General features: G+C 46.2%; 1 protein-coding gene across 1 annotated transcript in view; it reads right to left on the reverse strand.

Moving 5' to 3' along the window:
* pcsk1 (proprotein convertase subtilisin/kexin type 1) overlaps window positions 1-15,774 on the reverse strand; it is a 35,950-nt gene extending 20,176 nt beyond the window's left edge. The window contains exons 1-4 of the mRNA XM_088630727.1: window positions 15,418-15,774; window positions 11,756-11,860; window positions 9,242-9,364; window positions 773-919 (exon numbers count right to left, since the gene is read on the reverse strand). Coding sequence (XP_088486853.1) covers window positions 773-919; window positions 9,242-9,364; window positions 11,756-11,860; window positions 15,418-15,600 — 558 coding nt within the window. The 5' untranslated portion in view covers window positions 15,601-15,774. The remainder of the gene's footprint in view (window positions 1-772; window positions 920-9,241; window positions 9,365-11,755; window positions 11,861-15,417) is intronic.
* Between the last annotated feature and the right edge of the window lie 1,117 nt (window positions 15,775-16,891).

The following is a 16,891-nucleotide window of genomic DNA, read 5'->3' on the forward strand; positions in this document are numbered from 1 at the left end:
GCCATTTATACAGCACCCCTTTAGCAATTGGGGTTAAGGAACTTGCTCAGGGACCAGCTGTGGGATTTGAACTGGCAACCTTCCAGCCACAGGGGCAGATCCTTAGCCACAGTGCTACTGCTCTGCCCCTAAAAAGTTCAACTCCTGGTCCTGGTACGTGTTTGATAAGAAAAGTGTGATAACATATTTTAACACAGTAGCAATGCAAAGCGTGTCCAGATCTAAGAATGTACTGTGACATGATGACCAAGGAGTTTGAACGGAATTATAATTTCCTTGCTCTTTCCATAATGCTAAAGACCATGTCATTTAAGGCTGCACACAATGAAAAATTCTATTAAGAAGATTAAAAAAATAATCTTTTAAATCTCATTTTATGCATAATTATTTACAACCATTTATTAAAAGCTTGGCAAATTAATGAATAGCGTGATGCATAGGGCTCTGTGACTCAGTTCACTCTGATTAATTAAAGAGCCTAATTAGTCAAGAGAAGCTTTTTTTATTTTCTCACTGGCTTGACCGCGCCGCTCGGTTTCTTCACTCTGCTCTGCTGTCACGCTGAGCTGCGTGGGAGTGTCGCGCTGCAGGGGCGACTGTGTGGACACACTGGCGCTCAGGCTTGGGGAACAGATCCGTGCTTTCTCAGCAGTCATTCTGGGCTGATTACTGCAGCAGCACGAGGGCTAAGGAACCGCGAACATGGCGATGGCCGGAGCCTGGCGTTGGCTCCTCTGTGTGAGCTCCCAGCCCCGGGCAAAGGCAGTCTTACGTAGTTGGGGTAGATGTCGGTGTGGTTCCACTCCAGCCCGTCGTCCAGCACGGTGATGACCACGCCCTTCCCCGTGATCCCCTTCTTCCACACGGGAATGACATGCAGGTCCAGCTTGGGGAGGGAGGGGGAGGTCCTGGTATCTTGCTTGAATGAAACAGGAAAAAAAAAGGCGAAGTGAACCAAGAGAAGAATCTTTGCAGATGGCAGAGCCCTGTGTCCAGAAAGTGTCCAGCGCCTGCTTTGTCAAGAAGACTGCTGGACACTGGGAGTACACTGGGAATCTTGTGAGAGACACAACAGGCAGGAAGACTATCCTTATCAGGCAGGTGGTGAACCTACACCCACAAATATAAATATAAATGTATAAAAATGTGTCATTTTTCAAGAGTTCAAGTCAAGAACTGCCATGTGTCCCTAAGCAGGACAGGGAAAACCCCAGGTACTAACTGTCCTGAGCTGTACGATCCAGAAAGGGCCGGTCAAACCTTCTGAGAAGCAGGAAGCAGGAGGCAAATGCAGAAGACGGCAAGCATGGCAAAGACGTGCAAGCTCCACACAGACAGGCACCCTAAGCCCAAACGGAGCCCTAGGGCCCTGGAGCAGAAAGACAGCAGCACTACCCACTGCGCCATCCTGTTGTGAGCACAGTCACCTCAAAACATCTTTCTCTGTGCTGTCAAGCTGATGAGCTCCAAACAGAGACTGTTCTTTCAGTGTGTCTGAGTCTAATACAAGACATCTATCCCACAGCGTGTCAGTCAACACGCAGAGGTAATGGAATAATAAGCAGCGCGGATATTGCCACCTAGTTATCCTGAGCACCCTTTTATTCAGCAGAAGCTTTTTGACCTCTGACCTCCTTGAAGGTTTTGGAGTGCGAGGCAATTCAATTAGTCCCCAGATAATTGAAATCAGCGAGAGGTATTATTTTATCCAAGGATCTGGGTGATTCATAGCCGCACACACACTCACACACAGAGCCCTCTTCTTCACGTATCTGCAGAGAACTGCCGCAGGCTATGAGTCACCAGAATCTCATTGTTCTGTGGAGGGATCAGTCTGACAGGACGTCTCCCATGCTGCCCTTCTGCTCTCCACACAGAGCCTTGAACAGCATGAAGACATTTTGTCTGAGAAAGATGATTTATTGCTCCAGCCTGCAGAAGCCAGCTTTTACAGTGGAGTGCCAGCTAGCTTGTTTCTCCATTCACTGCAGTGCATACTGTAGCTATTGCACTGCATTTGTTTTAATCGGGAAATTCCTTGCAGATGGTGAGCCACAGAAAATAGGAGTACATAGGGAAATTAAGGCTTCTTGTGAAGCTGGACTGGGGGTTGGAAGGTTTGTAGCTTTCAGTTTTCAATGGTTGTGAGGACATTGTGACATCCTCTGTTTGTTTGGAACAAAAACTTGTTCCCCACATTGACATTAATACATTTGCACCCAGACACAACCATACACACACTAAAAACACACACATGCACCTTCACACCATTCAAACACACACGCACTCTTACACTCAAACACACCCACACCCACACTCAAACACACCCACACCCACACCCAGACTCAAACACACCCACACCCACTCCCACACTCATCCACACCCTCTCCCACTCAAACACACCCACACCCACTCCCACACTCAAACACACCCACACCCACACTCAAACACACCCACACCCACTCCCACACTCATCCACACCCTCTCCCACTCAAACACACCCACACCCACTCCCACACTCATCCACACCCTCTCCCACTCAAACACACCCACACCCACTCCCACACTCATCCACACACACTCCCACACTCAAACACACCCACACCCACTCTTGCACTCAAACACACCCACACCCACTCCCACACTCATCCACACCCACTCCCACACTCAAACACACCCACACCCACTCCCACACTCATCCACACCCACTCCCACACTCAAACACACCCACACCCACTCCCACACTCATCCACACCCACTCCCACACTCAAACACACCCACACCCACTCCCAAACTCAAACACACCCACACCCACTCCCACACTCATCCACACCCACTCCCACACTCGTCCACACACACTCCCACTCAAACACACCCACACCCACTCCCACACTCATCCACACCCACTCCCACACTCAAACACACCCACACCCACTCCCACACTCATCCACACCCACTCCCACACTCGTCCACACACACTCCCACTCAAACACACCCACACCCACTCCCACACTCATCCACACCCACTCCCACACTCATCCACACCCACTCCCACACTCATCCACACCCACTCCCACACTCAAACACACCCACACCCACTCCCACACTCATCCACACCCACTCCCACACTCAAACACACCCACACCCACTCCCACACTCATCCACACCCACTCCCACACTCAAACACACCCACACCCACTCCCACACTCATCCACACCCACTCCCACACTCAAACACACCCACACCCACTCCCACACTCATCCACACCCACTCCCACACTCAAACACACCCACACCCACTCCCAAACTCAAACACACCCACACCCACTCCCACACTCATCCACACCCACTCCCACACTCGTCCACACACACTCCCACTCAAACACACCCACACCCACTCCCACACTCATCCACACCCACTCCCACACTCAAACACACCCACACCCACTCCCACACTCATCCACACCCACTCCCACACTCGTCCACACACACTCCCACTCAAACACACCCACACCCACTCCCACACTCATCCACACCCACTCCCACACTCATCCACACCCACTCCCACACTCATCCACACCCACTCCCACACTCAAACACACCCACACCCACTCCCACACTCATCCACACCCACTCCCACACTCAAACACACCCACACCCACTCCCACACTCATCCACACCAACTCCCACACTCACACACACCCACACCCACTCCCACACTCATCCACACCCACTCCCACACTCATCCACACCCACTCCCACACTCACACACACCCTAACCCTACCCAAACACACACCCACTCCCGCACACACCCACTCCCACACTGACACACACTCAACCATCCCACCCACAGACATTCCCATACTCCCACAGACCCACCGCCACACCACTCACACACACACTCACATCTAAAACCCACCATGAGGCAACATTTTCACAGACGGGAAAAGTTTCCTCCCTCGCACGAAGATTCCTGCACTGGCTCTCACGGCAAAGCATATCGCTCAGCAAAGCAATCAAAGACTTAATAGGCCACAGTGTAACGAGCACGCCTCATCCCCCATAGTTCCTCTTCTCCATGACAACACTTGAAAAAAAGATTTTTGATTAAATTATGAATGCTCCAGCTACTTCAGCCTGCACTCTCAGAGCACAATGATTAAGCAGGCAGCTCATGCTGTATCCAATCTCCAGCCTGCCTTTTGTTTTGAAAACTATAGAGCCGATGATATATCTGTTGCAATGCACAAGAAAATGAGACAGTATCCCCAGAGAGCAGACTGTGGTGAAGAAGGATGTTGTGAGACAGCCAGCAGAGCAGATTACAGCTGCCTGGCAGCTGAAAACCTCCTGTCTCTCAAACCGCTGGGCAGGGGCTGCAGTGTGAGCAGTGGTCAGGGTCCTGGACTTGTACACTGGACGGTCATGGGTTCAAATCTCAGGTGAAACACTGTTGTCATGCCCTTGAGCCAGGTACCCTGATCACCCTCATTGCTCTATGAACATCTGCAACCAGCTGAAGATGTTAATTGCTTTGGATAAAAGTGTCAGCAAAATAAATTAGCAAAGATATGTGTCATACATAAATATACTTAAGAAGAAGAGACTGTTTTGTCTGCGAGTTGCTAGCAGCCTATTGATCTGATGTACTCATCCAGCTGCTCTTTTTAGAGGTTTTGGGGTATCAGCTTCGACAGTATGGGTGGGTGGCTTGTTGTGCACTCCCACTACCCTTTGGGTTGAGAACTTCAAGGTCTGGTTCCAAAATGTGTTTTGTTTTTCCATCTGTGCCTGGTTCTCAAGATTTCTAATATTTCTCACGCCTTGTCCAAGATTGATGAATTTTTGTGCATTTGACAAGAGTGCAGCTGTCGTAGCAAGTTAAGAGTGCTCCTGTCGGGGAGAGCAGTGGAAAATATTACCACTCCTGAGATCATCTGGGTGATGGTTGCAGCTCAAAAGGTGAATAACTGCCGCTGCTAGCTGGGAATATTAGCCCAGAGCTGGAAGAGTGGGCAGATGATGCGGACTGTCACACTGTGTGCTGCCCGCTTCACTACAGCACAGACTCCCTGGCAATCAGGCAGCCCATTTCCACATCACGTTCAGCGTTTGTGTCTGAAACAGGTGTGTGCTCCACTATGGCGCTCAGAGACGATGTGGAATAGGCTGGATTTGTCCAAGCAGTGTGAAAATGAGTATCATACAGAGCATTTCTTCAAGAAGAACTTTCACGAATGCTACTGCACACACAGTAACAAGATCGAGTCAAATTAAAGTTTTACTAAGCAACCATGTCGTTTGCAGTGTAGAAATATACTAATGGTCAGGGTGTTGGACCTGAAATGGGAATATTGTGGGTTTAAAATCCCAGGTGGAGCCGCAGGGTGTTGAAGGAGACAGGTGTCAGATATAATGCTTCTCTTAAACACTTAGCTGTAAAATATTGTTTAGATAGAAGTGTCAGGGAAAGACTAGATATTTCAGCAGTCACTGCACCAAATGTGGTGTGATTTTATGCACTGATGGTAGCACACCAGGCCCTGAGTCTCAGCACCTGAAGGCTGAAATCCACACTTTAGGACCGTTAAAACAGTCCGAGCAGCTGCAGGTCTCTTTCAAATGTCTGTTCATCTCTGGTAAGTTGCCTGAGTGGGCAGGGTATACCCTTCGGATACAAGCAAATCCAATTAAAAAATAAAGTAAATGAATCTAATATATTTCAACTGGGGGTTCGCTTTTTCTTTGTAAAAGGAAATGATTTGTCAAAAGCCTGTGTCTGTCATGCCTGGGTTTGTTCTGTTCAATAGCACATATATTAGCAAACACCTGGACAGAACCTTTCTGCAATGACTGCCAGACCACTGTAGGACTCACTGACTCATTAAATGAGTGCAGAAAGGGCTATCAGCACTGGCACAAATCCCCAAGAGCCTTGTAATACCTGCCTCAGCCTCACCCTGCTTCAGAGTGGCTTACTTGTCATGATGTTCCAGGAGGCCCACTGTCTGTCACCCTCATCGGTGAATCACAAATGTTTTTTAAAAGCAAGCAGTGTGAATGTATCAATATCCGATTGCATTACATTATCAACAGGCTGTTCTAGTCTCTGAAATTTGACTCTCCCCTGTTGAATGTCTGTGCTGCGTGCATACCACAAGCTATCTGCTGCCGTCCTGAAAACAGCCAGGGTCTCGTGTCGTGAGGCAGCCATGAGTCACACTGTCAAGAGGCAGCCTGTGACACAGGCACTGCACTCGAATGAGAGCTGGCAGGCACGTGTGACAGAATCAGTTCTGGTCATTTCCTCTGCTGCAACCGCTGACGTTAGGGAAAGCACATGACTGCACTTAAAAGACATTTTAATTACCACCCCTAATTACAACTGAAGCCTAAGAGCACTAATTAAATCTGATGTTGGCCTGAATCGAGCATCTGAACAAGGGATGTTATTTTAACTAACCTTTCATGGAGGGAACACAGCAAGACAAGCATTTCCAGGGGATTGAAGGTAGATGGTAGGAGGTGTCTAACACAGCAGTAATGTATTGTGGATCACGAAAGATGTGTTTGTGAAAAAATTTGTATCTATCAATACTTTTCTGACTTGTATTCTCACACTGAATCAGTGTTGAAAACCCTACAGACGAGAAACAGAAACATACAATAATAATAATGCAGTGCTTTTCTGGACACTCCACTCAAAGAGCTTTACAGGTAATGGGGATCCCCTCCACCCCCACCAGTGTGCAGCCAGCAGCCAGAGTGCACCAGTATGCTCCCCACACACCAGCTCTCAGTGGGGAGGAGAGCAGAGTGATGAAGCCAGTTCAGAGATGGGGATTATTAGGAGGCCATGACTGTAAAAGGCCAGGGGGAAATTCGACCAAGACACTGCGGTAACACCCCTACTCTTTTCAAGAAGCACCCTGTGATTTTTAATGATTTTTACTGGACAGTTAGGACCTCTTTTTTACGTCTCATATAAAGAACAGCACCTTTTTTACAGCATGGTCTCCCATCCAGGTACTGGCCAGGCTCACAGCTGCTGGGCTTCAGTGGGCTGCCAGCTGGGAGCTGCAGGGTGATAGAGCTGCTAGCTCATAATGTGGAAGAGCAATAAAAATGACTTGAAAGTCTCAAATGACAGTTCTGTTTGTTTTTCTGCCATAAATCTGGAGTGAGAATCCTGGCGTGTATTGAAACAGTGAGTGCTTCAGTCTGAAACAGAGCTTTAAGAGGGCAGGGACTGGGGAAGTCGAGCTCAGCTACCCAACACATCAGTGCGTGGAGCTGTGGTATTAAAGACTTTTAATCAGGTCCATCTGCCTGCAGGCACTGTCCACAAGCACGACTGCCAGGCGGACTGTGGAGGAGCAGCAGGGTGCTGAAGGGAGACAGGTGTCAGAATAACATCAAGATGCTTGAGGAACAGAGAAGCTGTGTCTGAAACACGTCTGAAACCTGCTGGAGCCGAGGTTGGAGCTGCGACAAGCGCAAAGCACTAAGGAAGAAAATAAATCAATGCTATTCATCACAGAAAACAATGACTAAAATAAGCAGGAGCAGGGGGTATCAGAGTGCAGACTGTGTGCTTATCACAGACTTCCTAGGAAACTGACCTGCTTTCATTTTATTAGGACAAAGATCATGTTGTTAAAGGCTTCTTAATGGCCCTGCTGCATGCCTTAATGATAGGAAAGAGACAGGCTTGTTATCCTGGTGATGTGCTGTCAGTGTTTCTAGGGACTGCATGCCATGCGAGTGTGCTTTCTGCTTTCTGGGACTTTCTGTAGGTTCATTTCTTTTGGCTTGAACAACATGCGGAAGATACCAAAACCAACAGCAACAGCAAGAGGAAAAACCTCCATTTCAGACAAACTCCTCCTGGATTTAGACTCTGTTCCAGAGGGCTTCAGTGTCCTGGTGCCCTCTGTGGCTCATAGAGCTTGTGCTCGCCGCACGAGAGGGCAAGGGTCACAGAACAGCAGCACAGTATTTTCCCATTTGCATATTTTCCAATCGGGTGAGCTCCTGGGAAAGAAGTGACCGTGGGAACAGGGTATGTGAAAGCCTGGGAGACTTCACTCCATGAGAGGTCCACTCTCCGGGAAAGGTGGAGTGAGACTCACCTTCTGATGGCCGAAACGGAGCGACATGCTTAGCAGCCGCCTCCACAGTCTGAGCTCTGTTCCAGAGAGGCCGTTTAAACCCACTGATGTTTCAGAACTACAGAGAGAGCACTTACAATGATAATTACAAACTTTCTGTAGAAATAAAATCTGGTTTGACCTTGTTTTGCCCTGTCAACAGGTTTAATGACGCAGGCATGTCTTCAGGTGTGTGATATACTGAACGGTGCTCTACCCCTCTCTCCCTGCCAAAAATCCACCTGTTGGGAAACAATGAATTCTTTCCAAGGCCACAGAAACTATTTCATATCATTTTAGAGTACTACTGGGGTTATAATAAATAGCAGCTAATGTGAAATAAGTCATTTCTTGTCCTGTTGATGCGCCGGTGTATTTTAGAGCAGGTGTTTCTAGAACATTTTCTTTTCACAGGGTAATCATAACTGCTCAATCAATGGCATGAGAAAAGACTTGGCAAAGGAAAACCAGCTGGACAGCAGCGTCTCCTCAGTGCACATTATCCCCCAGCCCACTCGCACCCTGGAGGAGAGAGGTCTCACAACACAAGCAGCCTCCGCCCAGGCTGGGTACAGGGACACTGGCTCTCAGGGCAGAATGAAAGCTGCTGACCTTACAGAGTCTACGTGTCCCAGACGTGAACACGTAAGCAGCTCCCACAGCCCCCTGCTACCTGTCCCTTTAGATCTCTGATAGATCCAGTTTCCCGCAGTGGGGTTTGATCTGCGTGCCCTGCACATGCTGGGCTGGAGGCACAGTCACCTCTTGTGCGGAGTGTTTGCAGAGCCAGCTTGTGATGCTTCAGAGCAACAGGACGGCGGGGATGATCGTTGTCAGAAAGACTGCTGTACGCGGCGCAGCAATCTTCTTGTGCGTTCTGAATAAACACGCAGGAGTTAACACAAGAGGTCGACCGGGGGCTGTACTCAGATTATAAAAACTCTTCCAGAACGACTGTAATGCATGCAGAGAGTCACAGGAGAAGACGGAGATGCGCTTCGGTATACCCCTGTGTGCTCTCCAGAAAGGGCTGCTGCAGGAGAGATGAAGACTCTGTGCACACCTGCACCGCTGCGCTGTGAATCACTCACCAGGTACCACTGCTGATTCCACATGGGGTCGTCGAACAGCTTCTCCACCGAGCAGTCCGCACACGCCCCCAGAGCCACACGCTTCCTCCTCTGCTTCCCGTACTGCTGCTCCGCCCAGGACACCTGGCGCACAGAGAACACGGGCTGCGTCAGGGGGGCAGACACAGGGCACCACGCCAGCACAGCGGGGTGCTGAGAGGGACATTTTAGAAACAGCCAGGTGGTCAGCACCTCGTGTTACCAGTGTATCATCTCCAGTGCTATTGCTGGGAGGAATTCTTTGTGGAGCCCTGCCATTAAAGAAGGGGAACCCCATCCTTCTAAAACAGAGCTACTGTTATTCATGCAACCTGAGCCCAGTGTTTGTGTCTGCTCCTTTATGTGCCAGGTGTTGTGCGACAGGGCAATGTAATTGTAATATTATTAGTCAGCGCAGACTGACAGTTACAGTAGCCATTAGAAGATTGGCTGTAGTAATAGCAGGTCAAGTAATAACAATAGCAATTACAATAATAGTCAACAACAATGTATTCTATTCTTTTTGAGGAGAAAAAGTTGAAACGAAAATAAATACTATTCAACAGATCTAGTGTTGTTTCAGATACCCCTCTACATCTGCACTGACCTCTGTAAAATGATTGAAAATCACTGTGGTCTGAAAACGTGCTTTGTCTCACCCACAACAAAGTCCCAAGGAGAATATTTTCTGCTGACTGGAACAGTTTCCTTTGTGACTCCTGCTCGGTTACTGAAATCATTCTGGAAATGCATGATTGCTGAGATGCAGCAGATCCTGACTGCAGGGCTGCCTAATATCAGTGCTGCCAACACAGATGTCTGTCAGTCCCCTGCCTCACAGCAACACAGGCTCTTAAAGCTCTCAGACACTGAAACATACGCTAGAATCGGTTACTTCTCTTCCAGCAGTGATTCCTTTCCATTTCACTCATGCATTCATGTTCTTCCATTTCATTTCATTCACTCATGAAGAACAATGTTCAGCCCTTCATTCACAGGAGCGTTTGTGTGGAAGGACCAGGACCAGCAGTACAGCTCCAGTGTACTGTCGGACTTACTGTCCGGCTGGCAGGTGTTAGTGTGAAAAAAGGCATTTCAGCGTACAGCATGTATTTTTAATAACCAGAAGATGTTTGCTATTGTTAGTTCTCAAAAATGCTTTGTGATAACATGAATCAGGCTTATTAATCTTATTCCATAAATTCAGGAAGAGAGATGAAAGCCGGAAGAGCCTGGATCTATGAAAATGTGTTGTAATTGCAGGTCTGGTTTTTATTCTTATGGAAAGCAGCCTGGCTTTATTAGTGCGAATGTGTGCTGCCTCCACAGTACTTTCATCCTGATTTAAAAGGAAGGAAAGGGACACAGTCATTAGCAGATACCTTCTTTGGTTTGGTTTAATTCTATCGGTAACAAAACACAACCATCTTTGCAGGCAGCGTAAGGAAACTAACTCACACTTTTCCTTTGAAATCTGAGGGGGGAGCTGCCCTCAGCCTCCAGAAGAACTTCCAGGATAGTGCACAGTAACAGAGGAAAAGACCCGAGAGCAAATTTCTGTAGAGATCACTCACTCGTGTGATATAACGTGTACCTGCAAAACGCACATTTCACAGCTGACAGGATGAAGCATTTTGAAACCAGTGGCCTGTTCAGTCTGTGAGAACCTGAGCAGCAGGCAAAATAATGTCAGTCCCATAGTCAGAAACTGCAAATGCAATTATTCCTCATTAGTTTACTCAGAGGGGATGCACACAATGGGGAGATGAGGTGTACACTGTATTTGTGCGGTATTGAACTGTGTGGGCCAGGGATGGGCAGAGGAATTCAGGATGTGGCTTTCAGATGGGACTAGTGAGAATGTCCTCCTCCCCTCCAGGCAACTGGTGACAACTAATCAAGGACTCCAGCCCACCTCATTCAGCAAGCAACCTGGCAGCCCCACATCACAGATCAAACACCACATCTTGGTCCAATGCTTTCTCTGCCTGGAGAGCTCATCCCGGCTGGACTAATCTGTGTAGATACGCACCTGCATTGTTCAGAGTGAATGACCAAGTGTGTAATGGAGAGTAGCACTAAATCAGAGCGACCAGCCCCAGCGTTAGAAAGAAAACAATCACGTTACTTGGCGCCGCACAATAACGCCCTTGTCTTGATTTTCATGCAAAGAAAAAGTGGAGCATTTGAGGAAAATGGATTATCAGAAATCATACAGTGCATATTTATGCTGTAGTTATAATTGACACTTTTTGCTCATTCAGAAATAGAAGTGCTGATCAATTTTAGATGACTAGTTGCTAAGGCCCATGAATAGAATGATGAAACATTGATGAAAGACAAAACATTTTCCAGACCTTCAATAATGGACACTCAGACCATGCTGTGTGCAGTGTGGTTCATTAAAACAAGACTTTTTGCAAAATGTATAACATCTCGGATGAATAAATAAAAAACGATTCAGGTGACTTCTACGCAGAGACTGAAACAGCTTACCCTTTCGTCTTCTGACAGCCTCTTGGAGATGTGATCTGCACTTCTTCTTGACCTTTTTGGATGACTTTTATGCTTAAACAAATAATGATTCTCAAGTGCTCCAATCTGAAATAAAAGAGATTTTTACATTTTCAGTCTTGTATTATTAAAGTAAGAGAAGTCACTCATTAATATGTATAACTATTCCACAAAAGCTCTGCACTCATTCAGATATATGAGACGTACATAATATGTTTCTTTATGGATTTCACAGCAGCCATTGCACAGATCAGGGGGAGGGGTGGGAATGGAGACAGACTCAGAATAGAAATTCAGAAAGTCAGTATTAATACAAATACTCTTAGCTGCTCCAACATGCAGCATTCCACTTACTGGTCCGCCACCATTCACAGTAGCGACTATGTTTTCTCTTGGAGGTCTTTGCCCCACTACTGACCTACTGCTGACCAGGCCTGGTCTTGCTTAGAACATTAAAACCCATGAACTGTTCCAAATGAGAGGAGGCTGTTCTACCCATGTAGCCGGTTTGGTAGTAGTTTTGTGATCCACCGATCTTGTCCAGCCTTTCTTGGCAAAAGTCGGGCTACTACAGAGCTGGTGAGCTTGTTCCACACTCCCACCCACCTTCTTGCAGAAACATGTCTCCTTTCTGCTGTCGTAAACTCACTCCCCCAGAGTTACCACTTACTGTATGTCCTCTGCTTTGTATTTCACTGGTGATTCGGAAGAGAGCCACTGGGTGGGATTTTTAGTGCCCTTGAGATTACTGAGTACTTGGGGTCATGTTCCTTCATGATCTTCACTCATAAAAAAAACTACAAATTGTCAGTTTATCCAGCCCATCAGGAGAGCTTATACCAGGTTATACAGTACCAGCTAAAAGTACACAGGCTGGTGACAAAACTTTACGTCAAATTCATAAAATGAATATTGTTTCCCTGTGTTTGAGAAGCTGTCAATGGGCAACGAAACAATGAAACACGAAAGATGATATTAATGATTCTAATTATTCACTGAGGTTAATTAACTTCACTGCAAATCAAAAAGAATAAATAATCAAGGCTGACATTTGTCCATAGGAATTGACCAGAGCAGAAATAAAAGAGAATAGGGAGAGAGATGGGGAGGGAAAATATCATCAGTTACTGTGCTGGATGCTGTGAGGGATCTCCTTTTCCAATCAGACTTGAAACTGGCATCTGGATTCTGTCCAGGTGGTTTGAACACAAAAGGAGAACCAGACACTGAGCCTTGTAACTACATGAAGGCTTGCTGTCTTATTTATGTGGAAATTCTGATTTCCTTTATTGTGGAATCTGCAGGCTAAAACATCTCTCTTCTAGTGATGCCTACAGTATGTTTAGAACAGGGAAGCGTTACCCATTCTACAGTGAGCATCTGTTTAACGAGGGAGATTTAGTCCTGTTTAGGATCCATTTTGTTTATTAGGATGAAGGTCTCTCTCTGTGGCTTGTTGCAGTGTATTGTATATTTAAATTATAGAGACTGACTTCTTGGATTCTCTAGGCCTACAGAAGCACTGAAATTCACAAAATTGGAAATATCAGTAGTGTAACTTTCTTAGTAGTGTAACTGGTGTGTACTGAGTGATGTGTGTAACTTATTGTTAATAAATATTGTCTTGTCTAGGTTGGGTCCTGGTTATTTTCTCTATTATCAAGCCTGGGAAAATAGAGACCCATGGTATTACTTACTTAAGGAGGGAAATTATTCATCTTTATTATGCGCTTGAATAACAAACAGATATCACAACCAGCTGGTCATATTCATGTCATATTCTCCACAATTTGTAAATTCCAGACCCCAAGCGTGTAGCAATAGAAATAAAACAGTTATTCATTTAGGAAGTGCTAGTGAGAAGTTCTATAGACATGCTACCAGAAGCTTAACGGGAGACAGTAATCACAGAGCAAAACACAATACAGCAGGGTCATTCTAGTGACCTTCAAATAAACCTGGCAGAAACTTTAGTCTGTATGGAATTGAAATGGTGAAGTGAATGAATATATATCTCAAGAATTTAAAAAGTAGGGGACCACGATAAAAGCCCGTGGATAGCGGTTGGTTTGGTTGACTTTTTGAAAGACTGTGCAACTCTTCTTAATTAAAAGCCCCAACTGAAGAAAGGGTGGCAGAGTTGGATGTCTACAAACGGAGCGCGGTTTGTTCCGGACACTATGGATACCGCATGAACATGAACAACTCTCACCGGTAAACCTCAGTTTCGTAAGAGCCGTCTGCCCTGAAACTGGCACATTACACAACATTTCATCATTGGATCGTTTAAAGACAGTGATTTCCACAGCTACCCCTGGGTTAAAGAACAGAAAATACAACGCGCAGGAAGAAATGAAATGATAACTTTCGCTGACTGATGCCCTAGTGTGCTACTATTATATAATAGGTTGCTTTTTACCGAAAAATGCAATAGAAACCCTACCGATATTCTGTACGTACAGTCTGTAGAGGAGCGGGGTTGCAGAGCTTTAGAAAGACTCTTCCACTCTTACTCTTATGTATAACGTGTGAGTTCTAACGTAACGTCTAAAAGCGAACGAGGCTCTAATGCAGATGCAGTAATCCAGTAGCAAAGTCTTATGGTCTGTCTTTTAATAAAAGAAATTCTGGAGGCTACGGTGATGGAGCTCTTCTTCAGGTTGAACACGTCTTGGGAGATTGGTTTCTTCGCCGGAGTGTGAGGGGCTCAAGCGAGGCGCTTGATCGCACCAATGCAAAGTTTTCACCCGCAAGATCGGGTAATTTTATTCGGCCGACTCACAGCCTGACAGACTAACACTGTTAAACTGGATAAAAATGAACGAGATCCTGTGCCTCCAGGAAAAGCAATAAAAACGTTGTTATCCATTAACCAGTTCAGACACCAGCTACAGTAGATGAGCTTCATTCCGTCTTATTATTCAGCCCACGCAAAAGATAGGAGAATAAGATACAGAACTGTAGGTGTTGAAACAGTCGTGTGCTGCAGTTTATTTCTCTCCGCACGAATTACGGAAATTCTTACAAGACAAAATGCACAACTAGTGGACATAGACCACAGCTTTATCGAGATGTAACATCAAACGCTACGAGCATAACATTTTTTTTTTATTATTTTAAACGTAAAACCCTACGTGTCGAAGAATGCCCACTGGGCTCCTTGTATTTAAGATTACAGAGAAAGCACGTCTATAACCTCTGGATTGCTCCGAAAGCATGTCAGATTCCCAAACTTCAAGGAATCATAAACACATTCCGCAATCTACGCCTGAGTGCCTTTCCTGTAAGAGAGGCGATGAATTATTAAGAGAGAAGCGATCGGCTGCCGGAGCGAGGAGTAGCGATCCTCAGCAACAGGACTGACGCCGCTCGCTCTTCAAGCAGTTGAAATCGCATAAAGATATTAAAGTATCATTCAAAAGCCCAATACCCCCAAGATCTCTTTTCGATACATGTTTACACACGGGAGCCAGAGCATAATCAATGATAAGGATCAAAGACCTCTCGTCAGTACGCTTTTTATCTGCGATTGCGGACCAAACAGCTCGAAACACACCGTCCGAGGGCTAGGTGTGCAACAGAGTCCTAGCGATTCCGTTTCAATTGGCACATACTGTACGATGGGAATGAAGTAGCGGGATTACCTGTCGGACTAATTCGTAGTCTAATTCGTCGGCAATCGCCCTGGCTGCTTCCAGACCGCCGGGAATCTCCACTGCCCATTCATTGACATACTGTCTCTCACCGGCAGAAATGTCCACAGAGCACAGGATCACACAGGCAGCGAGAACAGCGGATCGCAGAGACCAGCAGCATCGCGCATCCATTGTACAAATATAGATTTAGATATTTACAAAAGCTCCTGCAGAAAAATAATACAATATTTGTATGTATATATAACTACAAATATAAGATCTCAAAAAGAGTTCCTAAGACGCGAACCAAAAGCAGCGGTGTTGCTTTACTGAATAAACGTGCTTGCTACAGTGTGAACTGGGAGGGAAACAGTGCTCACACGTCAGATTACGAAAGGCTCTGACGTCAGATTCGAGTCTACCTGGAGTAAAATCCATTCTCTAATCTCAAGGGAAGAAGGCGGGATAGATCTAAAAATAACCTCCTCCGTTTTGATTAAAAAAGAGAAGACAGACCATACCTGCCTAATCTTTCGGGTAAATTCTGTGTATTCTGTCCTTAATCGAACATAGAATCTGTTATCTACACAAATAAGCAAGATTTATTTCTTCCCTGTATCCAATTGCCATATACTGTACGTGTGCGCTCAATAGTATTTACATTAATGTGTGTTTTTGCATGTGTCTGGGTCTGTCCTGGCAGTGTTGCTTTTCATTTTAGAGAACATTGAAGGAAAATGTTCTCTAAACTGAAAAACAAACAACACCGCTGGTCTCTATAGGAAAGACAACGCCATAAATGTCAGAACGGAATAATGGAATTTATCTGCTGGATGGGCTAGGTCAGGTAAAGTATCCCCTTATTGCATTCACATATCTATACTTTCAGCCCTGCTGGCAGATGCATTAAGTATCAAAGGGTGTGTTTGACAAGACACGCATTCATCTTATTGCCATTATAGTTTAATAAAAAATAAAGTCTGAAAGATTACTTAAAATCTATTCCAGCCCCTCAAAAATCATTACAGCGCAACAGTCACCATTCATGTGGCGATCTTTCATACGTGTTTAAATCGCAGAAATCGCCCATGGCTGGCTTAGTATCACCGCGATGCCGGAGCGGTTGTGAAGGCTGGTGAGCGGAGACGCGAGGAGACACCGGCGAGGTGTTTCAGCACCGCGGAGCCGGACAGCTCCCGGGCGCGTCGCCTGCCCCGTTCGCGCCGGTCCCTCCACTGTGCTGCAGACAGCTTCTCTTTGACCGACCTGCTCACAGCAGAAATCCGCCCATAGCCGCGCTTCCTCTCATATCTAGAAAGCTCTACGAGAAATAACCCGGGAGAGTCGTACTCTTTGGTAGGTAATTTTATTAATACTCGAAACGCACGATTAAACATCAGATTTCTCTCCTCGTGACAAGGAAAGGGGAAACTCTTCATCCCCGAGCCTCTGTCTTGTTATTACGTAACAGAGAAAACATCAG

This window comes from Lepisosteus platostomus, chromosome 4 (genome assembly GCF_059453375.1).
Source record: "Lepisosteus platostomus isolate fLepPlt1 chromosome 4, fLepPlt1.hap1, whole genome shotgun sequence".
Classification (NCBI taxonomy): domain Eukaryota; kingdom Metazoa; phylum Chordata; class Actinopteri; order Semionotiformes; family Lepisosteidae; genus Lepisosteus; species Lepisosteus platostomus.